This window comes from Microtus pennsylvanicus, chromosome 12 (genome assembly GCF_037038515.1).
Source record: "Microtus pennsylvanicus isolate mMicPen1 chromosome 12, mMicPen1.hap1, whole genome shotgun sequence".
Taxonomy (NCBI): Eukaryota; Metazoa; Chordata; class Mammalia; order Rodentia; family Cricetidae; genus Microtus; species Microtus pennsylvanicus.
The window spans coordinates 47,097,569-47,123,819 of NC_134590.1; the positions used below are offsets into that span (position 1 = coordinate 47,097,569).

The 26,251-nt window shown below is 39.2% G+C and overlaps 1 protein-coding gene across 4 annotated transcripts in view; it reads left to right on the plus strand.

Moving 5' to 3' along the window:
• Nucleotides 1–25,431, plus strand: part of Ppargc1a (PPARG coactivator 1 alpha) — a 629,633-nt gene extending 604,202 nt beyond the window's left edge. For all 4 annotated transcript variants that reach the window (XM_075943563.1, XM_075943562.1, XM_075943561.1 and 1 more), the window contains 6 exons: nucleotides 4,493–5,408; nucleotides 5,928–6,032; nucleotides 6,189–6,309; nucleotides 16,130–16,251; nucleotides 16,596–16,747; nucleotides 21,515–25,431. In XM_075943563.1, the coding sequence (XP_075799678.1) occupies nucleotides 4,493–5,408; nucleotides 5,928–6,032; nucleotides 6,189–6,309; nucleotides 16,130–16,251; nucleotides 16,596–16,747; nucleotides 21,515–21,618 (1,520 nt within the window). In that variant the 3' untranslated portion in view covers nucleotides 21,619–25,431. The remainder of the gene's footprint in view (nucleotides 1–4,492; nucleotides 5,409–5,927; nucleotides 6,033–6,188; nucleotides 6,310–16,129; nucleotides 16,252–16,595; nucleotides 16,748–21,514) is intronic.
• The last annotated feature ends 820 nt before the right edge of the window (nucleotides 25,432–26,251 follow it).

Sequence of the window (26,251 nt, forward strand, 5' to 3'; positions counted from 1 at the left end):
GTCATTCAATGAAACAAACAAACTCCCAAGAGAGCTGCTCAAAGCAAACCACACTTCATGGCACATAATGAAAGACGAAGCAAAACAAAACTCGCCTCTGACTTTTTTCCTTTAAATAAAAGGAGGGCTGTTTCGAGCGGTGACTGGAGAAGTGTGTGCCACTTCTCCCAGATCGGCAGTGCAGAAGTGTGAGTGATGTAGAGGTACTTGTTTATTATAGAGCACATTTCAATGCAGTAATCATAAATATTGCTAAGGTTGTGCTCTGTTGAAATATGACCTACATACTCTTGATTGTTTGTGTTACGTGATTTGTCTGACACCCATTACATTCTGGGTAATAGCAGCCATTTGTTGCTCTGCACAGCAGGCTCTTTTGACAAAAGAAAATAGGCAGCAATAAAAAAGCTATAGTCTGAATTACATTCTGCACGGAGCCGCACTGCTGAGAGTTTGTGCAAGTGTCTTAACAATGCTCGGAACTGCCTCTTGTCAGCCTTCAGCCTGTAATGGCCATCTGTCCTCACATAAATCTGTCAAAACCTGCTAAGTTCAAGAGTGAGCATGGAATATACCTTGTACTGTCAACACCAAAATGTACACATTCCCCAGAAAAATCAACACACGGGAAAGGAGCCAGAGGTTATGGGAGGCATTAGCGCTGTTGATTTAGGCTTGTGGCATGAAATTGAGAGTTTGGCCATTAGTGGAAAGATGAGCAAAGGAATTGAGCGTTAAGGAACTGAGTGTTGACCTCCCCTGGACCACAGGGGAAGACACTGTGGGCAGAGCAAGCCAGGTTAGAGAAATATAGCTGATTCAGAGGCCAAGGGGGGTAACCTGTCCCATCAGCTATGCCTGAAAGTTTGACACAACACTAAAAGAAATAATAAAAAAAAATGTCCTTTGTGCTTCTGCTTTCCTTTATTTTGCCTTAGGTTTCAACTATATTTGGAAATAGATTTTCAATTAAGCACTGGGTGATAGAAAGTCTGTCATTCCCGAGGTCTCTCACCCTTGGTCACAGGTATTCTCTGAATTTGGGGATTTTTGGTAAAGAGTCTAGAGACAGTGAATTATCTAGAATCTGTCCCCTACCCTCCCACGCACTAACAGTTTACTCTTTGCCATGTGATAAGCGAGTAGGGTTTGATCCATCAGGTGATGTGAGCAGAGACTCATAGCCCTGCCGGCTTCTGTCACAACATCACAGCACACATTTCGTTTCCTCCAGAACATTGCCACCCACTTTAAGCATATCTATAACAAAACTTAGTTATTTCAGAGCTAGAAGAATTACCTCTTCATTAAAAGTGGCTGTGTTGTCCAAGGGAGTGGAGTCCTTGAAATACCAGCAACCCGCATGTAGTATACAGTAGGTGCGCTGTGGATGTCTGTTTAGTGGCAAGAGCTTCTCATATCTGTAGAAAAAAGAAAACACTGTCTTTAACTGAGAGGAAGTATGATCAGGGAATCACGACATCCAAGAACAATTGGAAAACCATTTATTTAAACAATAATGAACTTAGATCCTGGGACAAGGGTTTCAAATTTTCAAGAGTAAAAGAATTTCTATATTTAAAATCCCTAGATAGTCGAGGTATTTTTAGAGCTAGTCTCTCTTTTATAGTGGCCTAATTTGGCATTTCTGAAGTTCAGGGTTTCTTTTTATACATCTGGACTGTCAGTCAAAACACAGATATTTGGAGTAAAGGCCATGTGCGACACAGATGTTCAAAGACCTTGGTTCCCAGCGTGTGGTCCGGGAATCATCTTATTAAAAATTTGTAACTAGACTCCTAAGTGCTCTTAGGCCACTGACATGTGAGATCAACTACTCAGAAAGAAAGTGCAAAAATGAAAATAAACAAAATAACCTGTAGACAATTAAATCTAGGCAGCGTCCTATAAAGCCCTCATGATCTCTCTGGAGAAAACGGATGTGATTCTCATTTTTTTAAAGACAAATTCAGAGACATGTAGTACATACAGATGAATTGAGCCCCCCCCAATATGAATCATTAGAACTGAAAAAACTTGTCATAAACTGAATGAGCATAAAGAGATTTATGTAGATTGATTCTGGATGTTGAATGGCGGTCTCTCCTCAAGGGTCATTTCTTTTGGTTATTTACTGGCACTTACTTATTGGCACATACTCAGCTTACTCACCATTAGTGTTTGAGTGTGGGTTGTGTGGTGTATATGTGTCATAGTATTTGTTAGCGATGGTGTGTGCATGTGTGTGAAGGTACACACTGATGAAGGCACATGAGGAAGCCAGAGGTCAGGTTCAGATGGCTTTCTTCAGACTCTCTTCACCTTTTATTTATTTATTGTTTTTGAAACGAAGTCTCTCACTGAACCTGAAACTGGCCCAGGGATGTGGCCAGGCTTTCCAGCCAATGAACTTCAGGAACCCATTTGTCTTTGATGCCCATCACTTAAGAGTTCCGGGTACATTCTGCCACACCAGGTTGCTAATTTAAACTCAGGTTCTCATGTATATGCAATAGGCACATAGATGGCTGATCAGGAACTTGACATCTCTCTTTTTTTTTTTTTTGAGCATGGGGACTTGAAAATGTGTGTTGTGTTGGTAACCAAAGCCAGCCTATGGTAGAAATCTCTACACAAAAATCTCTACACTAACACTGAGCATCTCCCTCACAGTTTCCATCCCAGACCCCCAGAATAGCAGGAGGGGGCTTAGGGAGCCCTACTCTCTTGAATACCATCAATAAAGTTCATTGCACCCCTCTTAAAAAAAAATCTCTACACAGAGCGATACAAAGTCTAAACAAAATGAGGAAGAAAAGGAGTAGGAGCTTCTTAGTCTAGAAACAAGCCATGCTCTTTCTAATGGAGGGAGCAAAAAGAGCGTGCACCTCTGTGGCACAGAAGTTTTATGCAGGAAGATGTTTCCTGCTTTTCGGCTGCAGCAGAGTGGGCACATGGATGAAGCCAGCTCCTGTGGACTGACATGTGCCCAAAGGAAGAGTGTCCATGCCTGTATCCATCCTTCTGAGTGCTGCCCCTACCTTTCTCCATGGAGACAGTTAACTCAGCATGCCAAAATTGCCTAAGATTGAGCCAGAAATTTTCCTTTAATTGAAAACATTAATTTCCTCTGCATCTTTATCATCAAGTAGGAGAACAAGACAGTGTCTTTCTGTTTATATCAAAATTGCATGTGGCTCTCTGTGACCTACTTGGTTCTTGACATATTTATATATTTTTTCCAACAAGGTAGGAATTTTTTTCCCCCTTGAAATGCACAGTTGCCTTAAGTCTCACCCCAGGCTTGTTAACAGACTTGAAACCATTTTTTTTTTCTGCTGAATAGCATTTGCCCATCCTCCTAAATAGAAAATCTATTGTAAACTAAAATGTTCCCTTGTAAGCATAAAACCATTTGAACTGCGGCCTGCCCTCCTTCAAAGTTTCTTGGACACTGGAGCTTCCTAGTGATTCTTCCTGAGCAGGACAGAATGAATTGAGTTTATTATTCATGGGTGAGACTTTGAGGTAACGACTAGGCCTCGGACTAGCCTATCCTGGCTTCGGAATTTTCTGTAGCTAGGCAGACAAGGCACCAACCCGTAGATGCCCCTGTCTTCTCTTATTTGTTTTCTATATCATTAGCTGCTGATGTTTGGAATTGTTTCCGTCCTACTGTCTCATGCCCTCAGTGACAATGTGCTCTAAACAAAATGGTCCCCTGGCATGGAGATATTTAGAGTCACGTTGCACTTAGCTTTCCATTGCAGAACCATATTTTAGACAGAATGTATTAGTTATGCTTACAAGAATGTATTATACCTACATTAGCCATGGTTTACTAAGTTAATGAACTGTGGAGACAAAGACTCATTGCCGTCGAGTTGTGGAGGAGCTCTGATTCCCTATGTTCAGCTGGGCCCATCCTATTTCAAAATTCTCTATGGATGTCATTCCTACCCTGGCCAAAATTTTCAGTCATTTCGCTTTTCGAAAAACATTGCCCCGAGGGTAGATTCTTGATTGTTCTTTTTCCTGCAGCATTCTCTGCAGACAAATGCCAACCAAGGCTGTTCCATGATTCTTAGGTCCCGACACATGGATTGCTTTAAGTGACTCCTGCAACACCCTTGAAAATGCCAATGTTGGTGACACCTGCTGCTGGGGCTGCCAGCGGTGACACATTCCTGTTTTCTAGGCTGCGGAGTTTGTTAGCAGAGACGTTTGAAATAACAAAATATCACAGCCCTGGCTGCTGACTGCCGTTACCCATCTGCCTTTTGCTGGTTGACAGGGAGGGACTTAGGAGTAGAGTCCAGTTTTCAGGACTTGTCGTGAGTTTAGTTTCCTCTTTCTTCACTCAGTTTTAACCATAGTCTGAAATGAAATCCAAGAAAAAAAATTAAGAAATGTGTTTATCCTTGAAGAACATCTTCTGTTTCTTTTCTCTCTTTCTTTCCCCACATTTCTTTTTGTTTCTCTTTTGTTGCAGGCCTAACTCCACCCACAACCCCTCCTCATAAAGCCAACCAAGAAAACCCTTTTAAGGCTTCTCCAAAGCTGAAGCCCTCTTGTAAGACCGTGGTGCCACCACCATCCAAGAGGGCCCGGTACAGTGAGTGTTCTGGTACCCAAGGCAGCCACTCCACCAAGAAAGGGCCGGAGCAATCTGAGTTGTATGCACAGCTCAGCAAGTCCTCAGTGCTCAGCCGGGGACCCGAGGAAAGGAAGACTAAACGGCCCAGCCTACGGGTGTTTGGTGACCATGACTATTGTCAGTCAGTCAATTCCAAAACGGATATACTCATTAACATATCACAGGAGCTTCAAGACTCTAGACAACTAGACTACAAAGATGCCTCCTGTGACTGGCAGGGGCACATCTGCTCTTCCACAGATTCAGGCCAATGCTACATGAGAGAGACTTCAGAGGCCAGCAAGCAAGTCTCTCCTTGCAGCACCAGAAAACAGCTCCAAGACCAGGAAATCCGAGCTGAGCTGAACAAGCACTTCGGTCATCCCTGTCAAGCTGTTTTTGATGACGAAACAGACAAGACCAGTGAACTGCGGGATGGCGACTTCAGTAATGAACAATTCTCCAAACTACCTGTGTTTATAAATTCAGGACTAGCCATGGATGGCCTCTTTGATGACAGTGAAGATGAAAGTGATAAACTGAGCTACCCTTGGGATGGCACGCAGGCCTACTCATTGTTTGATGTGTCGCCTTCTTGCTCTTCTTTTAACTCTCCGTGTCGAGATTCAGTGTCACCACCCAAATGCTTACTTTCTCAAAGACCCCAAAGGATGCGCTCTCGTTCAAGATCCTTTTCTCGACACAGGTCGTGTTCCCGATCACCATATTCCAGGTCAAGGTCAAGGTCCCCAGGCAGTAGATCCTCTTCAAGGTAAGGTTGTCAAAATCCACCCAATGCTAAAGTGTTTCCTCAGAAATCAGAGAAAATTTCCAACCTCAGGGTTACTCTTCTGGAGCAACCCCATCAATTAACCGAGGCACATACACCCCCAGACCCACTTCTTCATGTTCTCTCACACACCCAGCTCTGAGCTCTCTACCTCGGCCAATCAGAACACAGAGAGACATTCGTAAGAAACTTGCTTGTGTAACTTTTTCCATTTCTTGAAAAGGATCCCTGTGTCTGGAGAGTTGAGATCCTTATAGGATAAATCTGACAGAATACCCATTCCATGAGCCATGGTAACATCAGTAAGAGACATGGAAAAGGAATTGGTCACTTCTTTGGTCTCTGGTCTGGCTAGCTGATGGCAAGCTGTCACTGGAAGATCTTGCTAGTAAGGAGAAGGCAATTGATACAGCCCTGAGCTTCCAATGATGTTCAGTGGTCCCGGTACATTGGGCTAAGAGCCAGTTGCAAACGTCCTTTTGGTTTTCTCCTCTCTCCCAGATCCTGCTACTACTATGAATCAAGTCACTACAGACACCGCACACACCGCAATTCTCCCTTGTATGTGAGATCACGCTCAAGGTCACCCTACAGCCGTAGGCCCAGGTAATAAGGCCCATACTTTTCCTTCAGCTCCCTTTATCCCCTCCTTTGGATGGCAAAACATTACCCCCAAACTCTCCCTGTTCCCTCCCCAAATGACAATGTGCTTTTTCATACAAACAGCGGTGGTTAGCCTAATGATGAAGTTGTGTTTCCCAGGTACGACAGCTATGAAGCCTATCAGCATGAGAGGCTGAAGAGGGATGAATACCGCAGAGAGTATGAGAAGCGGGAATCTGAAAGGGCCAAGCAGAGGGAGAGGCAGAAGCAGAAAGCAATTGTAAGCAGTGTGGGGCTAATTTCTTTTCTTTGCTTTTCCTCTGAGATTTTTTTTTTTGGTAGATTAAACAGCAACAGAAAGTTAATGCTCTGTTAACATTATTTTTGACTTTAAAATATCTTAAGGCGCTCTTATTTGAAAAAAATGGTGTCAGTATACTTCTCATGATAGTTGGATTGTGACATTCAGTAGCTTTTTCAAGGTTTGTTTTGAAAAATGAAGAAACGGGAGGAACCTTTGGTCTGACAGGACATGAAGAATGTGTATCTTTTTAGCTGCTTCCTGTTACTCTTTGAGTGGAGTGCGAGGAGATTCCAGATTCCGTTTAAAGTCATATTGGAAGTCTGGCTAAGAAAGTCAGTATTTCTTACCTCTGGAAGGGACATCACCTGACTGGGGGTGGGGACGGACTGTTAATATAGTCACCTGACATGTGGTCAGTGCTGATGCTCATGTGTAAACCTGCAAGCTATGATGAACCTGTTTGTTCTCTGAAATATAGTACTGTCCTTCACTAGGTGTTAATAAGGTGGCACTCAGGTGGTCAGAATCCAGTACATGCCCATGGCAGACACTCTTAATCAATCACGGAACTCTGTTCCTCTGAGGTCCTGCAAAGCCTTGAGGTCTTTCCCAACACAGTGCTCCTGGGAGCTGTGGCTAATTGATGAGATATGGCACTGTTGTGGTTCATTGCACCTGCTGCCAGTCTCTGCTAGCTGTTCCAAGTCACTGCAGTGCAAGGCAGCATCTGACACCGCTTGCATATAAGCTAAGCAAGCCTCAGAGAAATCAACGCTAGCTATTAATGCTGGGCTCCTGTGGCACCTCCAAGAAAACCCAGTAATATCAAGGAAACAATGAGAGAACAATAAAACTCACGGTATCAAACATATCCCTGATGGTGTCAAACCAAGTCTTAGCTGTCACAAGCTGGAGTAGAAAGGTTAAATGAGAGGTTGTTTATCTTGGGAATTGAAAGAACCAGAAGTGAGAAATAATTGAATTGTTAGATTGGATGTTTGGTACCATCTAACTATGCATCTACCAAGGACTGAATCAAAGGCATCCTGCGAATTCTAACACTTTACCTCATTTTTGTTCTCAATTTTCAAGTAAGCTGTGATATTAAGATTTGCCAGAATGTCATTAGTTCACACTTGGGAAGACTAATGAAAACGGAAATTTCCACTTTTCTAATATCGCTGTATTTAATTAATGACCTATCCAATAATTATCCTAATTCACATCATAGAGTGCTCTATAGTTTACAAAGCCCTTCCACAGAACATGCTACAGTCACTAATTACGAAAGTGAGCCATGTTGAGAGAACATGCAGTCACATAGTGTTTGCTGGTTCACTGCATTTGCTGCTTATAAATTCATATCGTACAAAGTTCTTGATTTTCCTTAAATATAGGGTATTATTTGCTCATTTGGGCAAAATACAGTGCAATTCTAATCAAAGCCAGATGAATATTTTAATCAAAAATATGTAGATAAATGACACGTATTTATTTTATGCCTACCAAAATAATTTAGGTCTAGATACCTAATTAGAATAAAGAAGGGGAGGGAGTCAAGCTTTTCTTTTTTTTCTGGTTTAGCTCTGAAAACACCTACTAGTTTGCTATTAGTCCTGACTTATGAGACAAAAGCATTCTTAAACTCGCCCTTTCCTTCCTTTGCCTCTCAAATGTTAACTTAATTCTTTGCCCAAGACAGTTCTTATCAGTTTTCAAGTCCCTTGAGAGGGGAGTTGGAGTAATTCAAATGCCACCTTGGCTATATAAAAGCATTATGTATAATCTGGACACTGGTGAGACTTTTGGCACTGGTATTTATTTAGATCTGAGAAAGAAAACCCAAGGACCAAAAACTGTGATCTCCAAGTAGTAAGCACTTCATACATATCGGAGACTTTCTGATGAATAAATTCCCACTTGCAAAGTTACCTGCTTTTTCCGTTGACCACACACGAAGTCTCAGAATCTTGTGATAAGTAATTGCCAGGTGCTTGAGATATGCATTTAGGTAAGGCTCAGCACCTGATCCAAAGAGTTAGAAGTCAGCTGACAGATAAAGACATTCACCATAAAATATTCTGTGATTAATGGCTTGATAGAGAGTTCATCTAAGGTACATGGTCAAAAGTGGTCATCTGAACATGTGGGTATGGAAGAGCAAGCATGGGGAAGTTGAAGTGGTTCAAAATTCTGAAGGTAGGGAGGGCAATCTTTTTTGAAACAATCTCATTTTATATACCAATGCCAGTTCCTTCTCCTGTCCTTTTGCTTCCCCCACCTTCTCCCCACCCCATCTGCCACCCCCATCTACTCATTAGAGAGGGTGAGGCCTCCCATTGGGAATCAACAAACAAGGCCCTCCCTTCCGTATCTAGACTGAACAAGGTATCCCTTCCTAGGGAATGGGCTCCAAAGAGTCAGTTCATGTACTAGTGAAAAATCCTGGTTCTATTGTTAGTGAACCCACAAACTTCCCAAGCCACACAACTGTCATCCACATTCAGAAGGCCTAGGTCAGTCTCAGGCAGGTTCCCCGGCTGTCAGTTTTAGCAACTAGAATGTTCAATATGGTAGCCAAAGTTAATCCCATGGTTAGTTCTCTTAGGCAGAATTAAGATGGACCATGTGAATGGATTTTAAAGACTTGGTACAAAGAAGGATGGGAAAGTTCTAAGTGTTTTTTATCTCTCATGAGTCATATGCTGTTTCCGGTATTCTGAACTAAATAGTAAGCATTGTTAGCAATATTATCTATTTCTTTTTATATTACTTAATGTAGTTTTTAGAACGTTTTCAATTATTTACATTGTAATATGCTCTTATTGAACATTGATATTCAAGGTAGAGACTGTGCCTACAATTCATCTCTAGTTCATTATACTGGGAACCCCTAATGATTTAACTGTTAATACTGAGGGAGGATGGATCAGAAATAAGCCAATACATCGCAGTGGCAGCCAGAGTTTGGAGTCTTGAAAGTCACACTAATGACGTTGAACTTCATGGCACTATGTAATGACTTTACCCACAGAAAAATTTTCTTAAGTGGTTTTCTTCTTCCCATCATACAGGCCACCTTTCATGTGCCAATCTTTTGAAAACATTGGAAAGGTATACTTTTGTGGACTTGAGCATAGCATGCCTACAATGATTTTTTTTTTTACTCATTTGCTTTGAATTCCATTCAGGAAGCAGCTGTGGAAGCCAAGATAGGCCACCCACGTTAGCTAAATAGGTGACTTCCATTCAATTTTTGAGATACCCTTAAAGTAATGAAATGAATAGCCACTTGAATTTGTAATGTCTTGGATGATCCGCTGCATTAACTGCTAAGCAGGGCAATCATGTACTTAGGTGCCAGCAATTCAGAAGTTCCAAAAGAAAACTGAAAAAGCATTAAAAAGTGCTCATTGATATTTTGCAGAATAAGTGTTCAGTTTTGTCTCATGGGCTTCTTCATATCTACGCTGAGTTTTCAAGGAGATCTGCAAACTTGTCATGAATTGGAGTTCTAAAAGCTTCTTCATAGAGCTCAGGTTGAGCAAGCCTTCATAATGCTAGCAGTAACAATTGGAAGCTGCAAATACAGAATTCTCTGTGATGACCGGAGAGCATCATCATGTCAGTGTCTGCTTTCACATGACTTCCATTCAAACTCACTCTCAAAAGCCAATTGACTTTCTGCCTTTCTCTGTCCTCTAAGCTTAAAATAATTCAGATTAAACCAGAGCTATGAATGCCAGAGTTTAGTACTTAGTGTCTGAACTGTCACTGTTTTAATTTCTTGCTGAAATCCAAGTCCAACTCCATTTGCAAACTGTACAGTTTCTGCTGGAAAGCATCATAATGGGATGTTAATTTAAAGAACAAATCTAGACATTATGATGTGGCTCAGTGCTTAAAACCAAATCCAGATGCTGGAAAATGGCTAGGCTCTCACATAGTTCTCCTCTATTGGTCACTATAAAGTCCAGGAGTCACAACCAATACATCACTACTGTTGATTATAAATATCTCTCTCTAAATGTAGAAACGTCAGTTATTCTTCTTTGAGAAAAGAATCCAGTTTCATGGATAAACCTTTTTTTTCCATGGTTCTTGAGTATTTAGCCTCTTTTTGAGGAATTGTCAGTAGAGAGAAATATGTCTTATATCGTGACTTTAAGTTCAGTATTTGGAAATGTCAGTTTTATAAGAAAAAAAATGCTAGAGGTTTGCTTACAGCATCATTCTTATAGTGTGCACTTTGACAATGTTTAAATGATAGATCTCATATCAAATGTACACCTGTCAACAATACACACACACGCATACACACACACACACACACACACAGAGAGAGAGAGAGAGAGAGAGAGAGAGAGAGAGAGAGAGAGAGGTGCCACAGTAACATAAGAATATTAATACCTTTATTATAGTCAAGGTTTGGCAGGTACAAATTTATTTCCAAATTCATAAAAGTATTTACATTGAATATGCACAATTTTTGTTTTCTGATTATATTGAAATAAAGGTCTTAAAGAACATCATTATTGGTCTACAGATTTAGTGTCATCTCAGCTTTCATTTGACTGTTTGCATCTGGATTGATTCAAGGTAGCCTTAACTGCTGGCCTGGGAGGTTCCATATAGTATCTGCCTACAGGTCATTTCGGAAATCTGAATGCTATCATTTTGTTTCTTTCCTGAAAATACCCTTTATTAAGAGACTTTCAGTGAATGGTTTCTCCACTACATAAGTGTACTCAATATTAAGAGCAAGGACAACAGATGTTTTTTTTTTTTTTAGTCCTTTTTCAGTTGATCCTTCTTTCTGGCCAGCTTTATATCTAGTTGGCTGTCAACTCTGCTACTTTTTTTTTTAAAATAAGTTTATGCCGGCCGGTGGTGGCGCATGCCTTTAATCCCAGCACTCGGGAGGCAGAGGCAGGCGGATCTCTGTGAGTTCGAGGCCTGCTTGGTCTACAAAGGGAGTTCCAGGACAGGCTCCAAAGCTACAGAGAAATCCTGTCTCGAAAAAACAAAAAAAAAAAGTTTATTTAACTAGAATGTTCACTGATGCATAATATTCATAGGTGTGTGTGTGTGTGTGTGTATGTGTGTATGTGTGTGTGTGCGCGCGTGTGAAACACGGGGACTTTGCATGCTGACCATGGGCTCTACTCCCTGAGCTAGTCCCTGTGAAATGTCTTGGACATTTTTGCCAAAGTCATCTTGCAACTACTCTGGAATTGAAAACAAAAATCTTTTGTTCTGAAGGTTAAAATGGAGTTCTCTTTGCAAAGAGAGAAGAATTAACTTTTTTTTAATGCTGCTCTGAAATAAAAAAATGTAGAATAAAATTACCGGGGACCAAAGTCAAATCTATACTAGACACACTGGTGCCTAGAAGTGTAGGGCATTTCACTGAGGGAATCCATTCAAAAGCATCTAACACATTGCTTGGCCTATACAGTGAACAGTAAAAGTCAGCTTTTACTGCTTCCCGTCTCCCCTCCGTCAAATCCCTCTTACTAAGAGTCACTTATCATTCCATGAGGAACAACGTTGCTTCGTTTCCCAGGCTAACCAGCAAATCCTACTCTCTTCTTGATAAAGATTTTAGTAATGTAAAGTCAGTTAATTCCATCACACTTTTTTTCTTTATTTATCTCCTGTGTTTTAGTGTAACGAGGATTTACTGCGGCAGTTAATGCGACATAAATCTTCAGTTTTATTATCCACCCCATCAGCAAACTAGCCTTTGTGAAAATTGAAGCTAAAAGTTATTTGATGAATGCTCCGTGCTCCTCAATAGTGAAAACTGGTCTGAAAATAATTTTTCAACCAGCTTTTTCCAAAGGTTCTGAGTTCCTTCAAGCCCCTAAGAAGTTAGCAACGTTATTAAACATTTTGATTTCTTCTCCTTTCATCTCCTGTTTGGAAATGAATGTCTTGAAAAATTGGATGTAAATGTTATTTTTTTTTAAGATATGAACTCTATTCATCCATCTAATTCAGCTGCAACATGTTAAAAAAGGGCGACTCTTTGCCAGAAATCTTGGCCAATCACGAAAGATTTCTGTCTTTGCCGTCTAGACCTTAAAGTGTCTTCCTTCTATTTTCGTGTTTAGCATGTTGAAAACAAAGGGCTTCAGTGCTTTTTAGAGCATGCTGGCATGGCCTCAGTCTTCTTGCTCTTTACAAGGTAGCAGGGCATGCATGGCTCATCCTTGTGTTTCATAAAAAGAACTGGCAGATTAAAAGGTAATTTGAGTGATGGGAGGGCAACTCTATAGAGCTGTGTCTCCTTTCACTGCAGAATCTTTCAGTCCTACAAAAGGTCCTCTGGGTTATCTCTTTTAGTGAAGATCATTGTTGCATACAGCCTTGTATAAAGCCGCAATTCAGAAACTGTCCCAATATGTCTGCACATATGGTCGATTTTCGCTTTAACTTCACATTTCCTTGAATACATAGGCTGTGTGTATTCCCATAATGGTAGCAGAGCAATTTCTGTGCTATGGCTCAATTTCTTTCTTTCTCTTCTGCAGTTCCCTCTCCTTTCTTTACACAGTAGTAACTTCCCTAAAAGGCTCATTAAAAAAAAAAATCCATAACACCATGCAAGCAGGCGCCAGGAAGTTTAAGTTTAGATAACAGTCCCATCACATTTGGCTGTTGGGCTGAAAGTGGGTGCGTAAATAGAATGGAATGTGGTGTTATGATTCCCTGGATAACGTGTGTAAAGAACAGCTCTGGCTCGGGCCTCGCCAGCCATTTCTATCTACTGACTACCCAACCATGTTGCATGTTCTGGAAAAACAATTTCAGCCTTCAGTTGCAACATGCAATATACATGCAAGTGACTTTTGAATCTGCTTGCTTTACTTCATCAGTCAGTTAGGAGGCTTGATAGCATGGGCAGAGGAATTCCGTTCCAGCTGTTTGATTGGAGTCTCCCCTCTGAATGCCAGAGTTCTTTTGAAAATGAGCCTGCTAACTTGCATCTATTCTATACTTCTCGCCCTTCGATTTGTAAACTGTTTTTGGTAACTCATTCAGTTGAGTTGCCTAAACAGAGACTTTTTTTAAAATAGAGCACCTTATTCAAATAATACCCCCTCTATGTTGGAATATTTCAGAGACTAGTGGTCTCCCAGGCATGGGTTAGTACTAAAAAGTATTAATTGAACACTGTAGCAAAGACTTAGCTTCTAAGAGTACTTTTTGCCCTTGAAGAGGATGTAGATTTGGTTTAACTCACAACCATTATTATAACTCTAGTTCTCTAGTTCCAGGGAATTCACTGCTTTCTTCTGAACTCTATGGGTTACCAGGCACACATGTGGTACACACACACACACACACACACACACACACACACACACACACACACACACACAGAGATTTATATATATATATATATTTTTTCAGGCAAAATAGTTCTACACATAAAAAACTTAAAAAATTGATTTTAAAATCCTATATCAAATATTTACTGAGATTCTCTTTCATACTTAACATAAATTGGGGCAAAGAACAGATATAGACTCTAATTTCATGAATTCTTCATTATACAACGGAGAGAGGCATTGAACAATGAATAAACTATAATGATTTAATTGTACATAAGCAGAAATAGAAGGAAACACAGATTTTTTAAAACCGGCTAATAGCATTTCATCTGAATTCTCAAATGATACAGACATGGATCTTAATGTAAGTCTGGACAGTAAATGTGAGGGGCTTGGGATACAATTTAGGAAATGTATTCCAAATTACAGTGGAGCACCTTGTGCAAAGCCTCGGAGATGGAAGGAACACAGAGTAACTAGGGGCCTCTAGAAGTTCAGCATAAAACCTAGAGTGAAGGAAAACATAGGAGAAAGACCATGCAGAAAAGCTTAAATTCTGCAAAACCCACCTATTAGGCCTTCTTAATAAATTAGATGCATTATCAGAAGTATTAGAGGCCATGATTGCATCTAATTTAAATGACACATGACATGACTGAATCCTCTTGACTTATTGAAAATTATTCCATTTGTGATAAAAGGACAAATTAGAGGGAGCAAACATAGACATGGGGATTGAAGTTGTCCATAAAGAAAAGCTGGAAGTTTAGCCTGGGAAAGAGGGAATAAGGAAGACAAATTAAAGTGAGATTCAAGAGATAAAGCTCAGTAGGACCTGGGTTCAATCCCCAGCACCCACATGGGTGGTGCCCCTTTGTAATTCTATCTCTGGAGGATCCAGTGCCCTCTTGGCTTCCTGGTGTGTAGTTAGACAGTGTGCTTTGGCAAGGTTGTTCCAGTTTAAGAGGTCAAGCAGAAGTCCAGTAAGTAGTTGGTTATCTGAAGCTCAGAGGAGCTTCCTTCCCTGATGAAGGTATTCGGTAGTGTTGTTTATAATAAATGTGAGTCGTCATAGATGAGCAGACCATCGACGAAGCCACCAAACACGCAGGTTGCTCAGTTGTACTTCGCAGGTGCTAGTAAGCCCTCTCCCTGTGGCAGCTCAGTTGCTAATACTTATGGAAAAGGAAAAGCTGCCAATAAACGTTGGTGGACTTCTCTTTGTCTTAAGCCTGCAGTGAGTTTTGTAGCTTCTAAGAATAAGGCACTTGGTATAACCGGAGAAACACTCTTGGACGCCTGAATCTGTATGCTACCCCCATGTTTCCCAGCCTCTTGGCTTTGATCCTACTTAAATTTCTGCAACCTCAAGTTTACTTTGTTTTGCTTGTCCCTGGTAGGCACATAACTAGTTGGTAAGGACAGTCTCTATATTTGCTCCAAATATTCTTTAAAACTTTCCTCAGTTTTGAGGCATTATTCTATTTGGTTCCTGCCCCAGAACGAAATATTCAAGAGGGTTTCACTAAGCATGAAGCCCACATTTATATAAAAGGAATCTTATCTTCAGGCAACAGTATGGGCTTCCTGTGTTTTGTAGGTTATAAATTTCTAATGGCTTTTACATTATGATCATATTGACTGCACTTGTAGAAATGAGGCTACACCCCTCTAGTCTGTTCTTAAAATAGGGCTGAATCTATTGGTGAAGTAAAAATTATATCCTTTCTCATTTGGCCCTTACTCTTTAGAGATCCATGGCTAAAAATGGCCTACATTTCAAGACTGTAACTCAAATGATTCTCTTCCGAACACATGTTTTAGAATTGCTATGTATCCTTGCTATAAGTGGAGATCACTGAGGCCTTATCTCCCATTTTTTTCTTTTGTCTACCTTCTGGGTAAACCCCAACAATTGCATTTGGATCATGTTCCTTCAGGAAGATTTTGTGGAGTATTAGAGATTAAGAATCACCCTTTGAGAATGTCAAAATTTGTACATTTTCAGATTAGAATTCTAAGTTGATGGGAACTTAAATAGTTTTATAAGCCAGGCTATTATACCAATTCTGAAGATTAATAACCAAGTAATAAGTGCTCACATATTTCATATGTACTGGATATCTTCTCAGTGATTTAAAAAAAATCTCATTGAATAAATGTCTTCTCTGATATATGAAGCTCTCGGGAAGAAAGACAAGGGTGAGACAGAAATGGGAAAGAGAAGCTCAGTGGAGAAGAAAGTGTAGTGTGACCGAAGAGCTTGAACGTAAGGCATGAAAAGTCAAACTTGGTTCCTATGTGGTAGTTATCCTTAGATCTGATATCTGTTTTGCTCTAGTAAGACTGCTCTCCGAGTTCTTATTCATGATTATATGTTCATGGATGCTTCTGGTGGCACAACTACATTTTGTCTCCAGAGCTAGAGAAAGCCTCTCCTTCTCCTTTGCTTATAGGAAGAACGCCGTGTGATTTACGTTGGCAAAATCAGACCTGACACGACGCGGACAGAACTGAGAGACCGCTTTGAAGTTTTTGGTGAAATTGAGGAATGCACAGTAAATCTGCGGGATGATGGGTGAGAATCTTCAAAATTATTTCTTGTTTAGAAGCTGACGTATGTTAAAAATTATGGCCCTAAGATTACTGGGATGGGAGTTGCCAATGTAAGTGTTTTGACAGATGACATGTTGAGTTCAGAACCTTATTTATTTTCTTTCATCCCTATTTATTAATCTTTCTAGTTGAGATTTCCTGTCTCAGAATAAGTATTTAGCTGCCTGACAGGACAATCACACTGATAAATGGATGTGGTGGCAGAGATGCTGGCACCAGTGATGTCTCCCAAAGTAGAAGGGGTTGCAGTCCTCTGTGCCAATGCTGCATAACCAGCTCTGAACGCCTCTTCCCTGCCCATTGCAGAGACAGCTATGGCTTCATCACCTACCGTTACACCTGTGATGCTTTCGCTGCTCTGGAGAATGGATACACTTTACGCAGGTCGAATGAAACTGACTTTGAGCTGTACTTTTGTGGACGGAAGCAATTTTTCAAGTCTAACTATGCAGACCTAGGTACGGTATATAACTATTGTACATGCAAGGGTGAATCGATAATATAGAGCTCCAGATGGAAGTGAGCATGCTTCACAGACACCTTACATTAGGCTACCATTTGGCTTTCCTGAAGGGAGTATATGAATACAGTTTTTGTTTTTGTAGACGACTCTTTCAGAAGCAAGGTGGTTAGGACTGAGCCCTGAAGGGCAGATGTACTTGTACTCTCTGAAGAGATGCTAAGCCATTTGTGGGGTTTGTGTGTGCTGGCGGTATTGTGCTATGTGAGCATGTGTTGTATGCATCTCTGTATACATTTATTCAAGTTTTGCACTTATCTGTGTTTATTCTTTATTCATACTCTCAATCCTTTCCTATAAACTCAAGCATTGGCATTGCTTTGTAGCACAGGGCAGGGCAAGGGCTGTGTTTTTCCCTCCTCACTAAGTCACAAGCACTTGGAAACACTTAGTATACTTTAGAAGAGAAAGATGAAGTCCATTAGCTAAATGACCACAGACTTAATTTCTTGAGAATAAAATAAAACAAAAACAAAGCTCGTAGAGTATTTCTGGATCCTACACCTTGTATGGGAAGCTCAGCAAACAATTGTCCTTTGAGAGCAAAATCACAGTCAGAGGTTTATGCTGTTGCCATGTCCACCATTCATTAAACAAAACACATCACTATTTACTTTCTCCTCTTCAGAGGAGACTCTTCAGATGAAAAGTAAAAGTTTGATCAGCTTATTACCCACAGATGATAATATTAACATCTGATTTCAGAATTTTGTCTGAGAGTTCCTCCTGTCCCATAGTTGAGATCATGTTATATATGTGCACATGTGTGCTTATACTTATACATATAGCTCGAGTTCTATTTTTTTCATCAATAATACATATATTCATTTCCCAATGTGATTCATGGAACCAAAAATAATTCAGGCACATATTTTAATGGTTGCATACTATTTCACTGGGCATGTAGTATCATTATAGTTAGATAATTCATTCTAACTCTATTTGTATTCATTTTAATTTTTGATATTATAAATAATGCTACAATGGACATATTAATGTTCTTTCTAATATTAATTTTGTCCCATTGCTTTCCATCCCTTATCTAATATGTGCATTATACATTGTTTAATTCTTTGAGGAAGAAATGAAGAAAAGTGGTAAATGTGCATTATCATGATTATTTTGAATTAATTTATAATAAGTCTAAAATTAGCATGCACATCTATTCTTCAACATTAGTAGCTATCCATTCACTATTGCTCTGATGCTGTATAAAGACAAAAACGAATACCAATTACTTTTTCCCTTCCAGGACAGTTGTGTCTTTCTGGAGTAATTGATATAGGTGCCGAGCATTGTTCAGGGGGAATATGCTATAATTCACTTCACAAGCTAAATAGATAGAGGGGAACAGGGAAGCGGCAGCTGACTGCTAGAGAGATAGAGGCCTAGGGATGAAAATATAAAACCTGGCAAGTCATTTGTTCAAATGCTGGCTGATAAAAACAGTCAAGACAGATTGAAGCCTTGAGTTGATTTGACTTATTTTCTTCAGTAATGAAGGCTGGGGGTATTTCTACTCTCTCCCAATGTCTAGAGTTTAAAACAAGCTACCTAGAGGGGTTTTTAGATCACGATTCATCATGGGAGAGGGAGGATTGGATGGTATTTCCAAATTGAACTGGTGCCTCCCTGAAATAGTTCTAAGGAGAACGATCCTCAGCTTGTTATCTACCTGCCTAGCCAGCAGCCATGGAAACTTGACCATTCTTAAGCTCACTCCCTAGCTTTTGAAAAGCGTGTTTGATGCGTCTTGCAATAGCATGGGATAGTTGAAATCCCTAAAGCATGTTAAGGCCATAAAGATGTTGTTCTCAACACATTTCTGAGGTAGCCAAAAGAGATTCAGCATTAAAATTAAGTCACCCTATGTTTGAGACCTGGTTCATTGCTGATCTTGGATAAGCATTTCAGCTCCTTTAGCTTCCGATTGTTTATTTATAAAATAACTCATATTGTCATGGAGGAATATTAAATATTGGTGGAGGAGCTGATATCACAATGCCTTGTATAAAATAAATAGGCTACAATTAAAAGTAAGAGCAATAAAAAGTTAGAAATTTGGGATTGTTTTTAAATGGAAGTATTAACATTAGGGTCTAGCTTAAAAGATCAGTGAAAATTTCCAATATCTTGTCTTTGTTTCCACGAAGAATTTAGATTAAATGTTTCAAGTCATGTGATACCTAAATAAAAGGAACGTAATAATGTGGTGCATACATAAAGGAATTGGAAGCTCATAGACATGCTAACATTAAAGAAAACTGACATGATACTTATTAATTGGACTTAGACAGAAAAATATCCTATGATTTTAGACAGATTCTACCTTTGTGGTTTTTCCTGTTTTATTTGCTTCTCCAAATGAAGTTACCTATCACGTGCATCCTATTCCTCTACCACAGACACTGGCTAATGATGACCACACTGCTATTAGAAGAGCATATGATGCCTGCAGCTCTGATTTATTAGCTAGTTTTATAAGAGAGAGTGAAAGATTAATGTGACTTGATTAGGGCTATTGTGATGAAGCCAGGATTCAAAGTTTGCTCTACTATTTAGGAATTTCTATCTATTGGTTCTATTTACTGTTATATAAGCAATGCCTCTTACCAACAAAATGCCTTGATAAAAAATATTAAGAAGGATTGGATGTATGGATGAGTAGTCTAGAATAAATATTGCTCTTACAGGTCAGGGAACCCTGATTGCTCTTCGAGCAGATTAGGGAGGGTGACTTGATCGGGGGAGGGGGAGGGAAATGGGAGGCGGTTGCGGGGAGGAGGCAGAAATCCTTAATAAATAAATAAATAAATAAATAAATAAATAAAAAATAAAAAAAAATATTGCTCTTTCAGAGGGCCTAGGCTTGATTACCTGCACCCATGTGGTGGCTCACAACTGTCCATAACTCCAGTTTCAGGGAACCCTCTATCGGCCTCCATCAGATGAGGCATGAACATGGTGCTCATACATACCTGCAGGAAAAATACCCATGCATATAAAGTAAATAAATATAAAGCAAAAATTGTTAATCAGGAAAGGCAGAATCAGAACAGGTGACTTTGTATTAAGAATATAGTGGTTTTGACTAAGTATTAGTTAACACATAGCCATATATGAAAAATGAAATAATACATTCATAGTTCATTACACAAATAGTAGACTATTATATTATAACATATATATCTTTACATTTTTCTTGACATTTATTGGTAAATAATTTCCAGATCCCAACATGAATATTTTCAGCTATGCTTTTAATAGCATGGAGGTGCCTGAGATTAATGCATCCATTCAACAACATTATTTTGACTACCTACCTGGAGCAACAGTTTTCCAGGTGCTAAGAAAACAAATGTGATTATTTTTGTGTCCATTAATATGGGAACATTATTTCTAACAATTTCTTTTGAAAATAATGAGGTGGCTGTTAGTTTATTTCCACATTTTCATTATATCTTACCATGATCCAACATCTTCTCTTCAATATGAGACGGCATGGTGGAGTTCCTCCTGCAGTCTCACATAGGGCTGTCTCATCCAACAGGAGCATCTCTTTTGGATGCTTATTAAGAGAGATAATGTGTGTGCTTGTGTAGGTGGGTGTCTATGTGAAGTCCACCACAGTGAATAAATTTTTGAGAAATATTATCTCCCAGCATTCTGAATATTTATCAAAAGAAATACAGAACATTAAATTATGGATTAATTATTCTTAGGGTAACCCAACATTAGGTAACTACACTTCTTTAAATTCCCTCCATGGAAAAGGAATGCAAATTTCCCTCCATGGTCACCTAATGTTTTGTCTTACACAAAGCCCCAGAGCTACACCCCAGCCCCAGCTAAGTGTGTCTTCATATTGCAATTTCTGCTTCCATAGTCTCTACTCCTGTACTCCTGTCCTTTGGATTTTTGTGCTGTAACTTAGCTTAGGAAAAATATGGAATGCTTATATGGTTAGTAGAATTGTTAATGTGTCCCTGAAAGGTTTTATTACCCTTCAAATAAATACTTCCCAATAGTGTAATTTATTCACAGGAGGTTTTGGTTATATTTCCCAGAATTTCTTTCTCACTTATAAGACCAGCCTGCACTATCTACCCCTTTTCTGTAGATATAAATAGAGAATGGCTGGAAGTGTTTAACAGCATTTTACTTTAACATACATTGCTAAACACAAGCGTTTTAAAAGAGTTGTTTGACATAACGTGGGATTTTGCATAAAATCAGATTTGAACAAGTTGAAAAATCCAAGACAGTCTAGAATGATCTTTGTCCATCCTAATCTACTGAATTTTATGCTCAATAAAGTTCAATCCATTAATGGGAAAATTATTTCCAGCTTCTACTTGTACCTTCCCATTTAAGTTATTGGGGAACCATTGCATTGGCAAGTCATTTAAAATGCCAAGATAAGGGAAATGTAAATACCTATAAAGATATTAAATATTAAAGAAGCATTGAAATCTACTACTCCTGTGTTCTCTGAGTTTTTCGGTATACGGAGAATCAATTGGCTTTTGATTTTGAAAGCCAACTACTCCCTTCTCTATTTACATTTATATATTCAATGAAATTCAGGCACCATTTTTAAGTACATTGATTCATTACATTACAATTGAACCAGGTATCTTGAATTGCATTGAAAGCCACCAGCAAAGGGTGCATCTAACCTGGATTGCTGTTTTTTTTTTTCCAGATTCAAATTCAGATGACTTTGACCCTGCTTCCACCAAGAGCAAGTATGACTCTCTGGATTTTGATAGTTTACTGAAGGAAGCTCAGAGAAGCTTGCGCAGGTAACATGTTCCCTGGCTGAGGATGACAGAGAGATGGTGAATACCTCAAGGGACAGCGTGTCCTTTCCCAAGACTCTTGCAAGTCATACTTAGGAATTTCTCCTACTTTACACTCTCTGTACAAAAAATAAAGCAAAACAACAACAACCATTAGAACAAGAACAACAACGGTTTACATGAACACAGCTGCTGAAGAGGCAAGACATGGAATGATAATCCAGTAAGCACACGTTTATTCACGGGTGTCAGCTTTGCTTTCCCTGGAGGCTCTTGGTGACAGTGTGTGCGTGCGTGCGTGCGATGGTGTGTGTGTGTGTGTGTGTGTGTGTGTGTGTGTGTGTGTGTGTACTTATTTGGGGCATACATGTGTGCGCATGTGAGGACTTGGGGGCACCTGACCAGAATGAACAAGGGCAAACCCCTTCGAATGGCAGCATATCCATGAAGACACACTTAAAACCTAGAACTTCAAAATGTTCATATTCTACACAAAAGGAAAATAAATAGAAATAAATTAAAAGGAAAGAAAACTAACAAACCACCCTAAAATGACACTACTGATGTCTGTTGTCAGCCTCCGGTACCGTCTTTCCAGAAAGTGCAAAACCTGCAGCAAGCTCTCTCTCTTAACGTAACGATTTCCTGACAATCCCGAAGACACTACAGGTTCCACAGAACTAATATCCTCTCTCTCTTTCTCTGTCTCTCTCTCTTCCCCCTCTCTCTTCCTCTTTCTTTCCTTTTGCCATGGAATCTGGGTGGGAGAGGATACTGCAGGCAACAGATGCGAAACTTTCCTAACATTTTGAAGTTTCTGTAGTTCGTCCTTTGTCCTGACACCTCTGTATATGTCCACAATGTTGATCTTCCACTGGAAATTTTTGCAAAGCCTTGTCATTGGTCAAGCGGGGAGTGTGTTCGGTGGTTCCTTCTGAGGAGGAGACCTGGTGTTACATGACTACTGAGAGTTGAGTAGAACTCTCTGGATGTGTTCAGATAGTGTAATTGCTACATTCTCTGATGTAGTTAAGTATTTACAGATGTTAAATGGAGTATTTTTATTTTATGTACATACTCTACAACTATGTTCTTTTTTTGTTACAGCTATGCACTGTAAATGCAGCCTTCTTTTCAAAACTGCTAAATTTTTCTTAATCAAGAATATTCAAATGTAATTATGAGGTGAAACAATTATTGTACACTAACATATTTAGAAGCTAAACTTACTGCTTATATATATTTGATTGTAAAAAAAACAAAACAAAACAAAACAAAAGACAGTGTGTGTGTGTGTCCGTTGAGTGCACTACAACAAATTGACGCTTCACGCACATCCATCCCCTCGTAGGAGCTTCGACTAAGCATCTTGTCAACAACAACAAAAATCCTAGGCCCCTAAAGGTATTAACCACTTCTGCGATATTTTTCCACATTTTCTTGTTGCTTGTTTTTCTTTGAAGTTTTATACACTGGATTTGTTAGGGGAATGAAATTTTCTCATCTAAAATTTTTCTAGACGATATCATGATTTTATGTAAAGTCTCTCAATGGGGAACCATTAAGAAATGTTTTTATTTTCTCTATCAACAGTAGTTTTGAAACTAGAGGTCAAAAAAAATCTTTTTAAAATGCTGTTTTGTTTTAATTTTTGTGATTTTAATTTGATACAAAATGCTGAGGTAATAATTACAGTATGATTTTTACAATAATTAATGTGTGTCTGAAGACTATCTTTGAAGCCAGTATCTCTTTCCCTTGGCAGAATATGATGATGGTATTTAATCTGTATTTTTTACAGTTATACATCCTGTATAAATACTGATATTTCATTCCTTTGTTTACTAAAGAGACATATTTATCAGTTGCAGATAGCCTATTTATTATAAATTATGAGATGATGAAAATAATACGGCCAGTGGAGACTTTTGACCCAGGGTGCATGGCGGTTGTCAGGTGGGAGTTCTTTCTTTGGGAAACTCAGCTCTCGCAGAAGCAGTGTTCCTTCTCTCACTAGCATGGCCTCTGACGTGACCATGATGTTGTTCGTGGTGACATTGCTTCTGCTAAATTTAATAATAATAACAATAATAAATGTCAGAAATTAAAAAAAAACCTCCATTCTGAGCATCAGGATTTCATCTGAGTGTGGAGTTGCTGCCATGGAAGTCACTAAAGTTTGGAGTATGTTTTTGAGTTCCAAATTGAGATGTGTTTACTGTTTGGCTGACATCACTTTTCTGGAAGATGTGATAGACCTACTACTTACTTAATTGTTCTTTTCCTTTCTCTCACCCAACACGATCTTACAAAATGGGTTTCACCCCCAGGCCAATGCAGCTAATTTTGAGGGCTGCGTTCATTTATCACCAGCATATTGTGTTCTGAGTGAATCCACTGTCTGTTCTGTCGGATGCTTGCTCAAGTGTTTGGCTTACTCTTTCTAAGTAGATAGAAAGCAATAAATAACTATGAAATAAAAGAATTGTGTTCACAGGTTCTGCGTGACAACAGTAACACATCTTTAATCCGCCTAATCCTTGTTCTGTAGGTTCAATGCAGGTATTTTAACTCTTTGTGAACGCCAAACTAAAGTTTACAGTCTTTCTTTCTGAATTTTGAGTATCTTCTGTTGTAGAATAATAATAAAAAAGACTATTAAGAGCAATAAATTATTTTTAAGAAATCACTATTTAGTAAATCCTGTTACGTGTTTAAGGACCAGATGCGTTCTCTATTTTGCCTTTCAATTTTTGTGATCCAACTTTAAATACGTTCTCTGTTTGCCCTGGATCATGGACATGACTGAAATACGTGGTTTCTTTTCTTACTTCTCAAAAGACAACACTACAAATTTCATGTTGAGGATTTATTTATTGATCTCCCTCACCCTCTGGCCTGACAAATCTTGTTACCACGAAGATAGTTTTCCTCCATGGACTTCAGATTGCATCTAAAATTAGTGAAGCTTTTGGATCTTATGCAGACACTGTGGGTAGCCCATCAAAATGTAAGCTGTAAGCTGTGTTCCTTTCTTTCTTTCTTTTTTTCACTTCCTTTGGGAGAGAATCTTTCCAACAACATATGCTCCCCAACATCATGGGAGGCAAATTTCAGCATAGATCTATAAGACTTTCAGATGACCATGGGCCATTGCCTTCATGCTGTGGTAAGTACTACATCTACAATTTTGGTACCCGAACTGGTGCTTTAGAAATGCGGGGTTTTTATTTAAAAAAAAAAAGAAGAAGAAGAAGAAAAGAAATGTAGCAGAATAATTCTTTCAGTGCAACAAAATCAGTTTTTGTAAAGGACTCTGAGAACAACGGTTGAGCTGTCAACACTCAAAACAGCAGAGAGGGAACTTGGCACTATTGGGGTAAAGTGTTTGGGTCAGTTGAAAAAAGGAAACCTTTTCATGCCTTTAGATGTGAGCTAACAGTAGGTAATGATCATGTGTCCTTTTTTGATGGCTGTACCAAGAACTTCAATCACTGTAGTCTAAGATCTGATCTATAGATGACCTAGAATAGCCATGTAATATAATGTGATGATTCTAAATTTGTACCTATGTGACAGACATTTTCAATAATGTGAAAACTGCTGATTTGATGGAGCTACTTTAAGATTTGTAGGTGAAAGTGTAACACTGTTGGTTGAACTATGCTGAAGAGGGAAAGTGAGCGATTAGTTTGAGCCCTTGCTGGCTCTTTTCCACCTGCCAATTCTACATGTATTGTTGTGGTTTTATTCATTGTATGAAAATTCCTGTGATTTTTTTTTAATGTGCAGTACACATCAGCCTCACTGAGCTAATAAAGGGAAACGAATGTTTCAAATCTACTTCTGCTTTTCTTATTTATCGGAACCCAATTGTTGGCATGTTTCTCAGATCAGTACGCATCGCTGCTTATTCTTCAATTTCCTCTCAGGCTCTCTCCCTTCCTCGCTGCTTTTCCGTACGAATGGATGTGCTTTAGCTCCGAGGACGTGGGCACCTCTCGTATTTTACCTAGTGTTTTTCAAAGTGTAAAGGGGAGGTGTGCTTGATTTCTATAATGAAGGTTGAGCAGGTGAAAAATGACGTGGAAATTTATCAAATGGCTTAGCTCTATTTGTGCAAGTAACCCTGGAAAGTATGTACTTTTAAGGTTAAATTATTGCCTGTAGGGTTATCAGGTAAATATTTGGTGGGGATCTTGATTCTATTATAGATGAGTCAGATACGTTTTGATGACTTACATCAGGAGAAAGGCCTTGTCCTATTCATGACAGGTGGCTGCAGGTATGTCCTGCTGTCTGGCTGTCTGTTGTGCCTGGTAGCAAGTCGTGATCTTAATGATAAAGGCATTGTTATTATTACAGCCTCTGCTGATATTGTGTGTTCCTCTGTACTCTAGAGCAGAGTGCACACAGCCTTGGGAGACTCACAACCGAATATATCCTCTTCCACTCCCCCTACCAAATCCAGAGAAAACAATGTTTGTGAATATTGAAATGTGATTAAACTACCATTAAAATACACCAAAAAACCTGAAAATAACATAGGAAACACACTCTCTATGGTGCTACTTCCATTCTACACAAATAGTAAAACTCATTCGTATACATTGTCAACATTTGAGATAAAAAAACTTAAT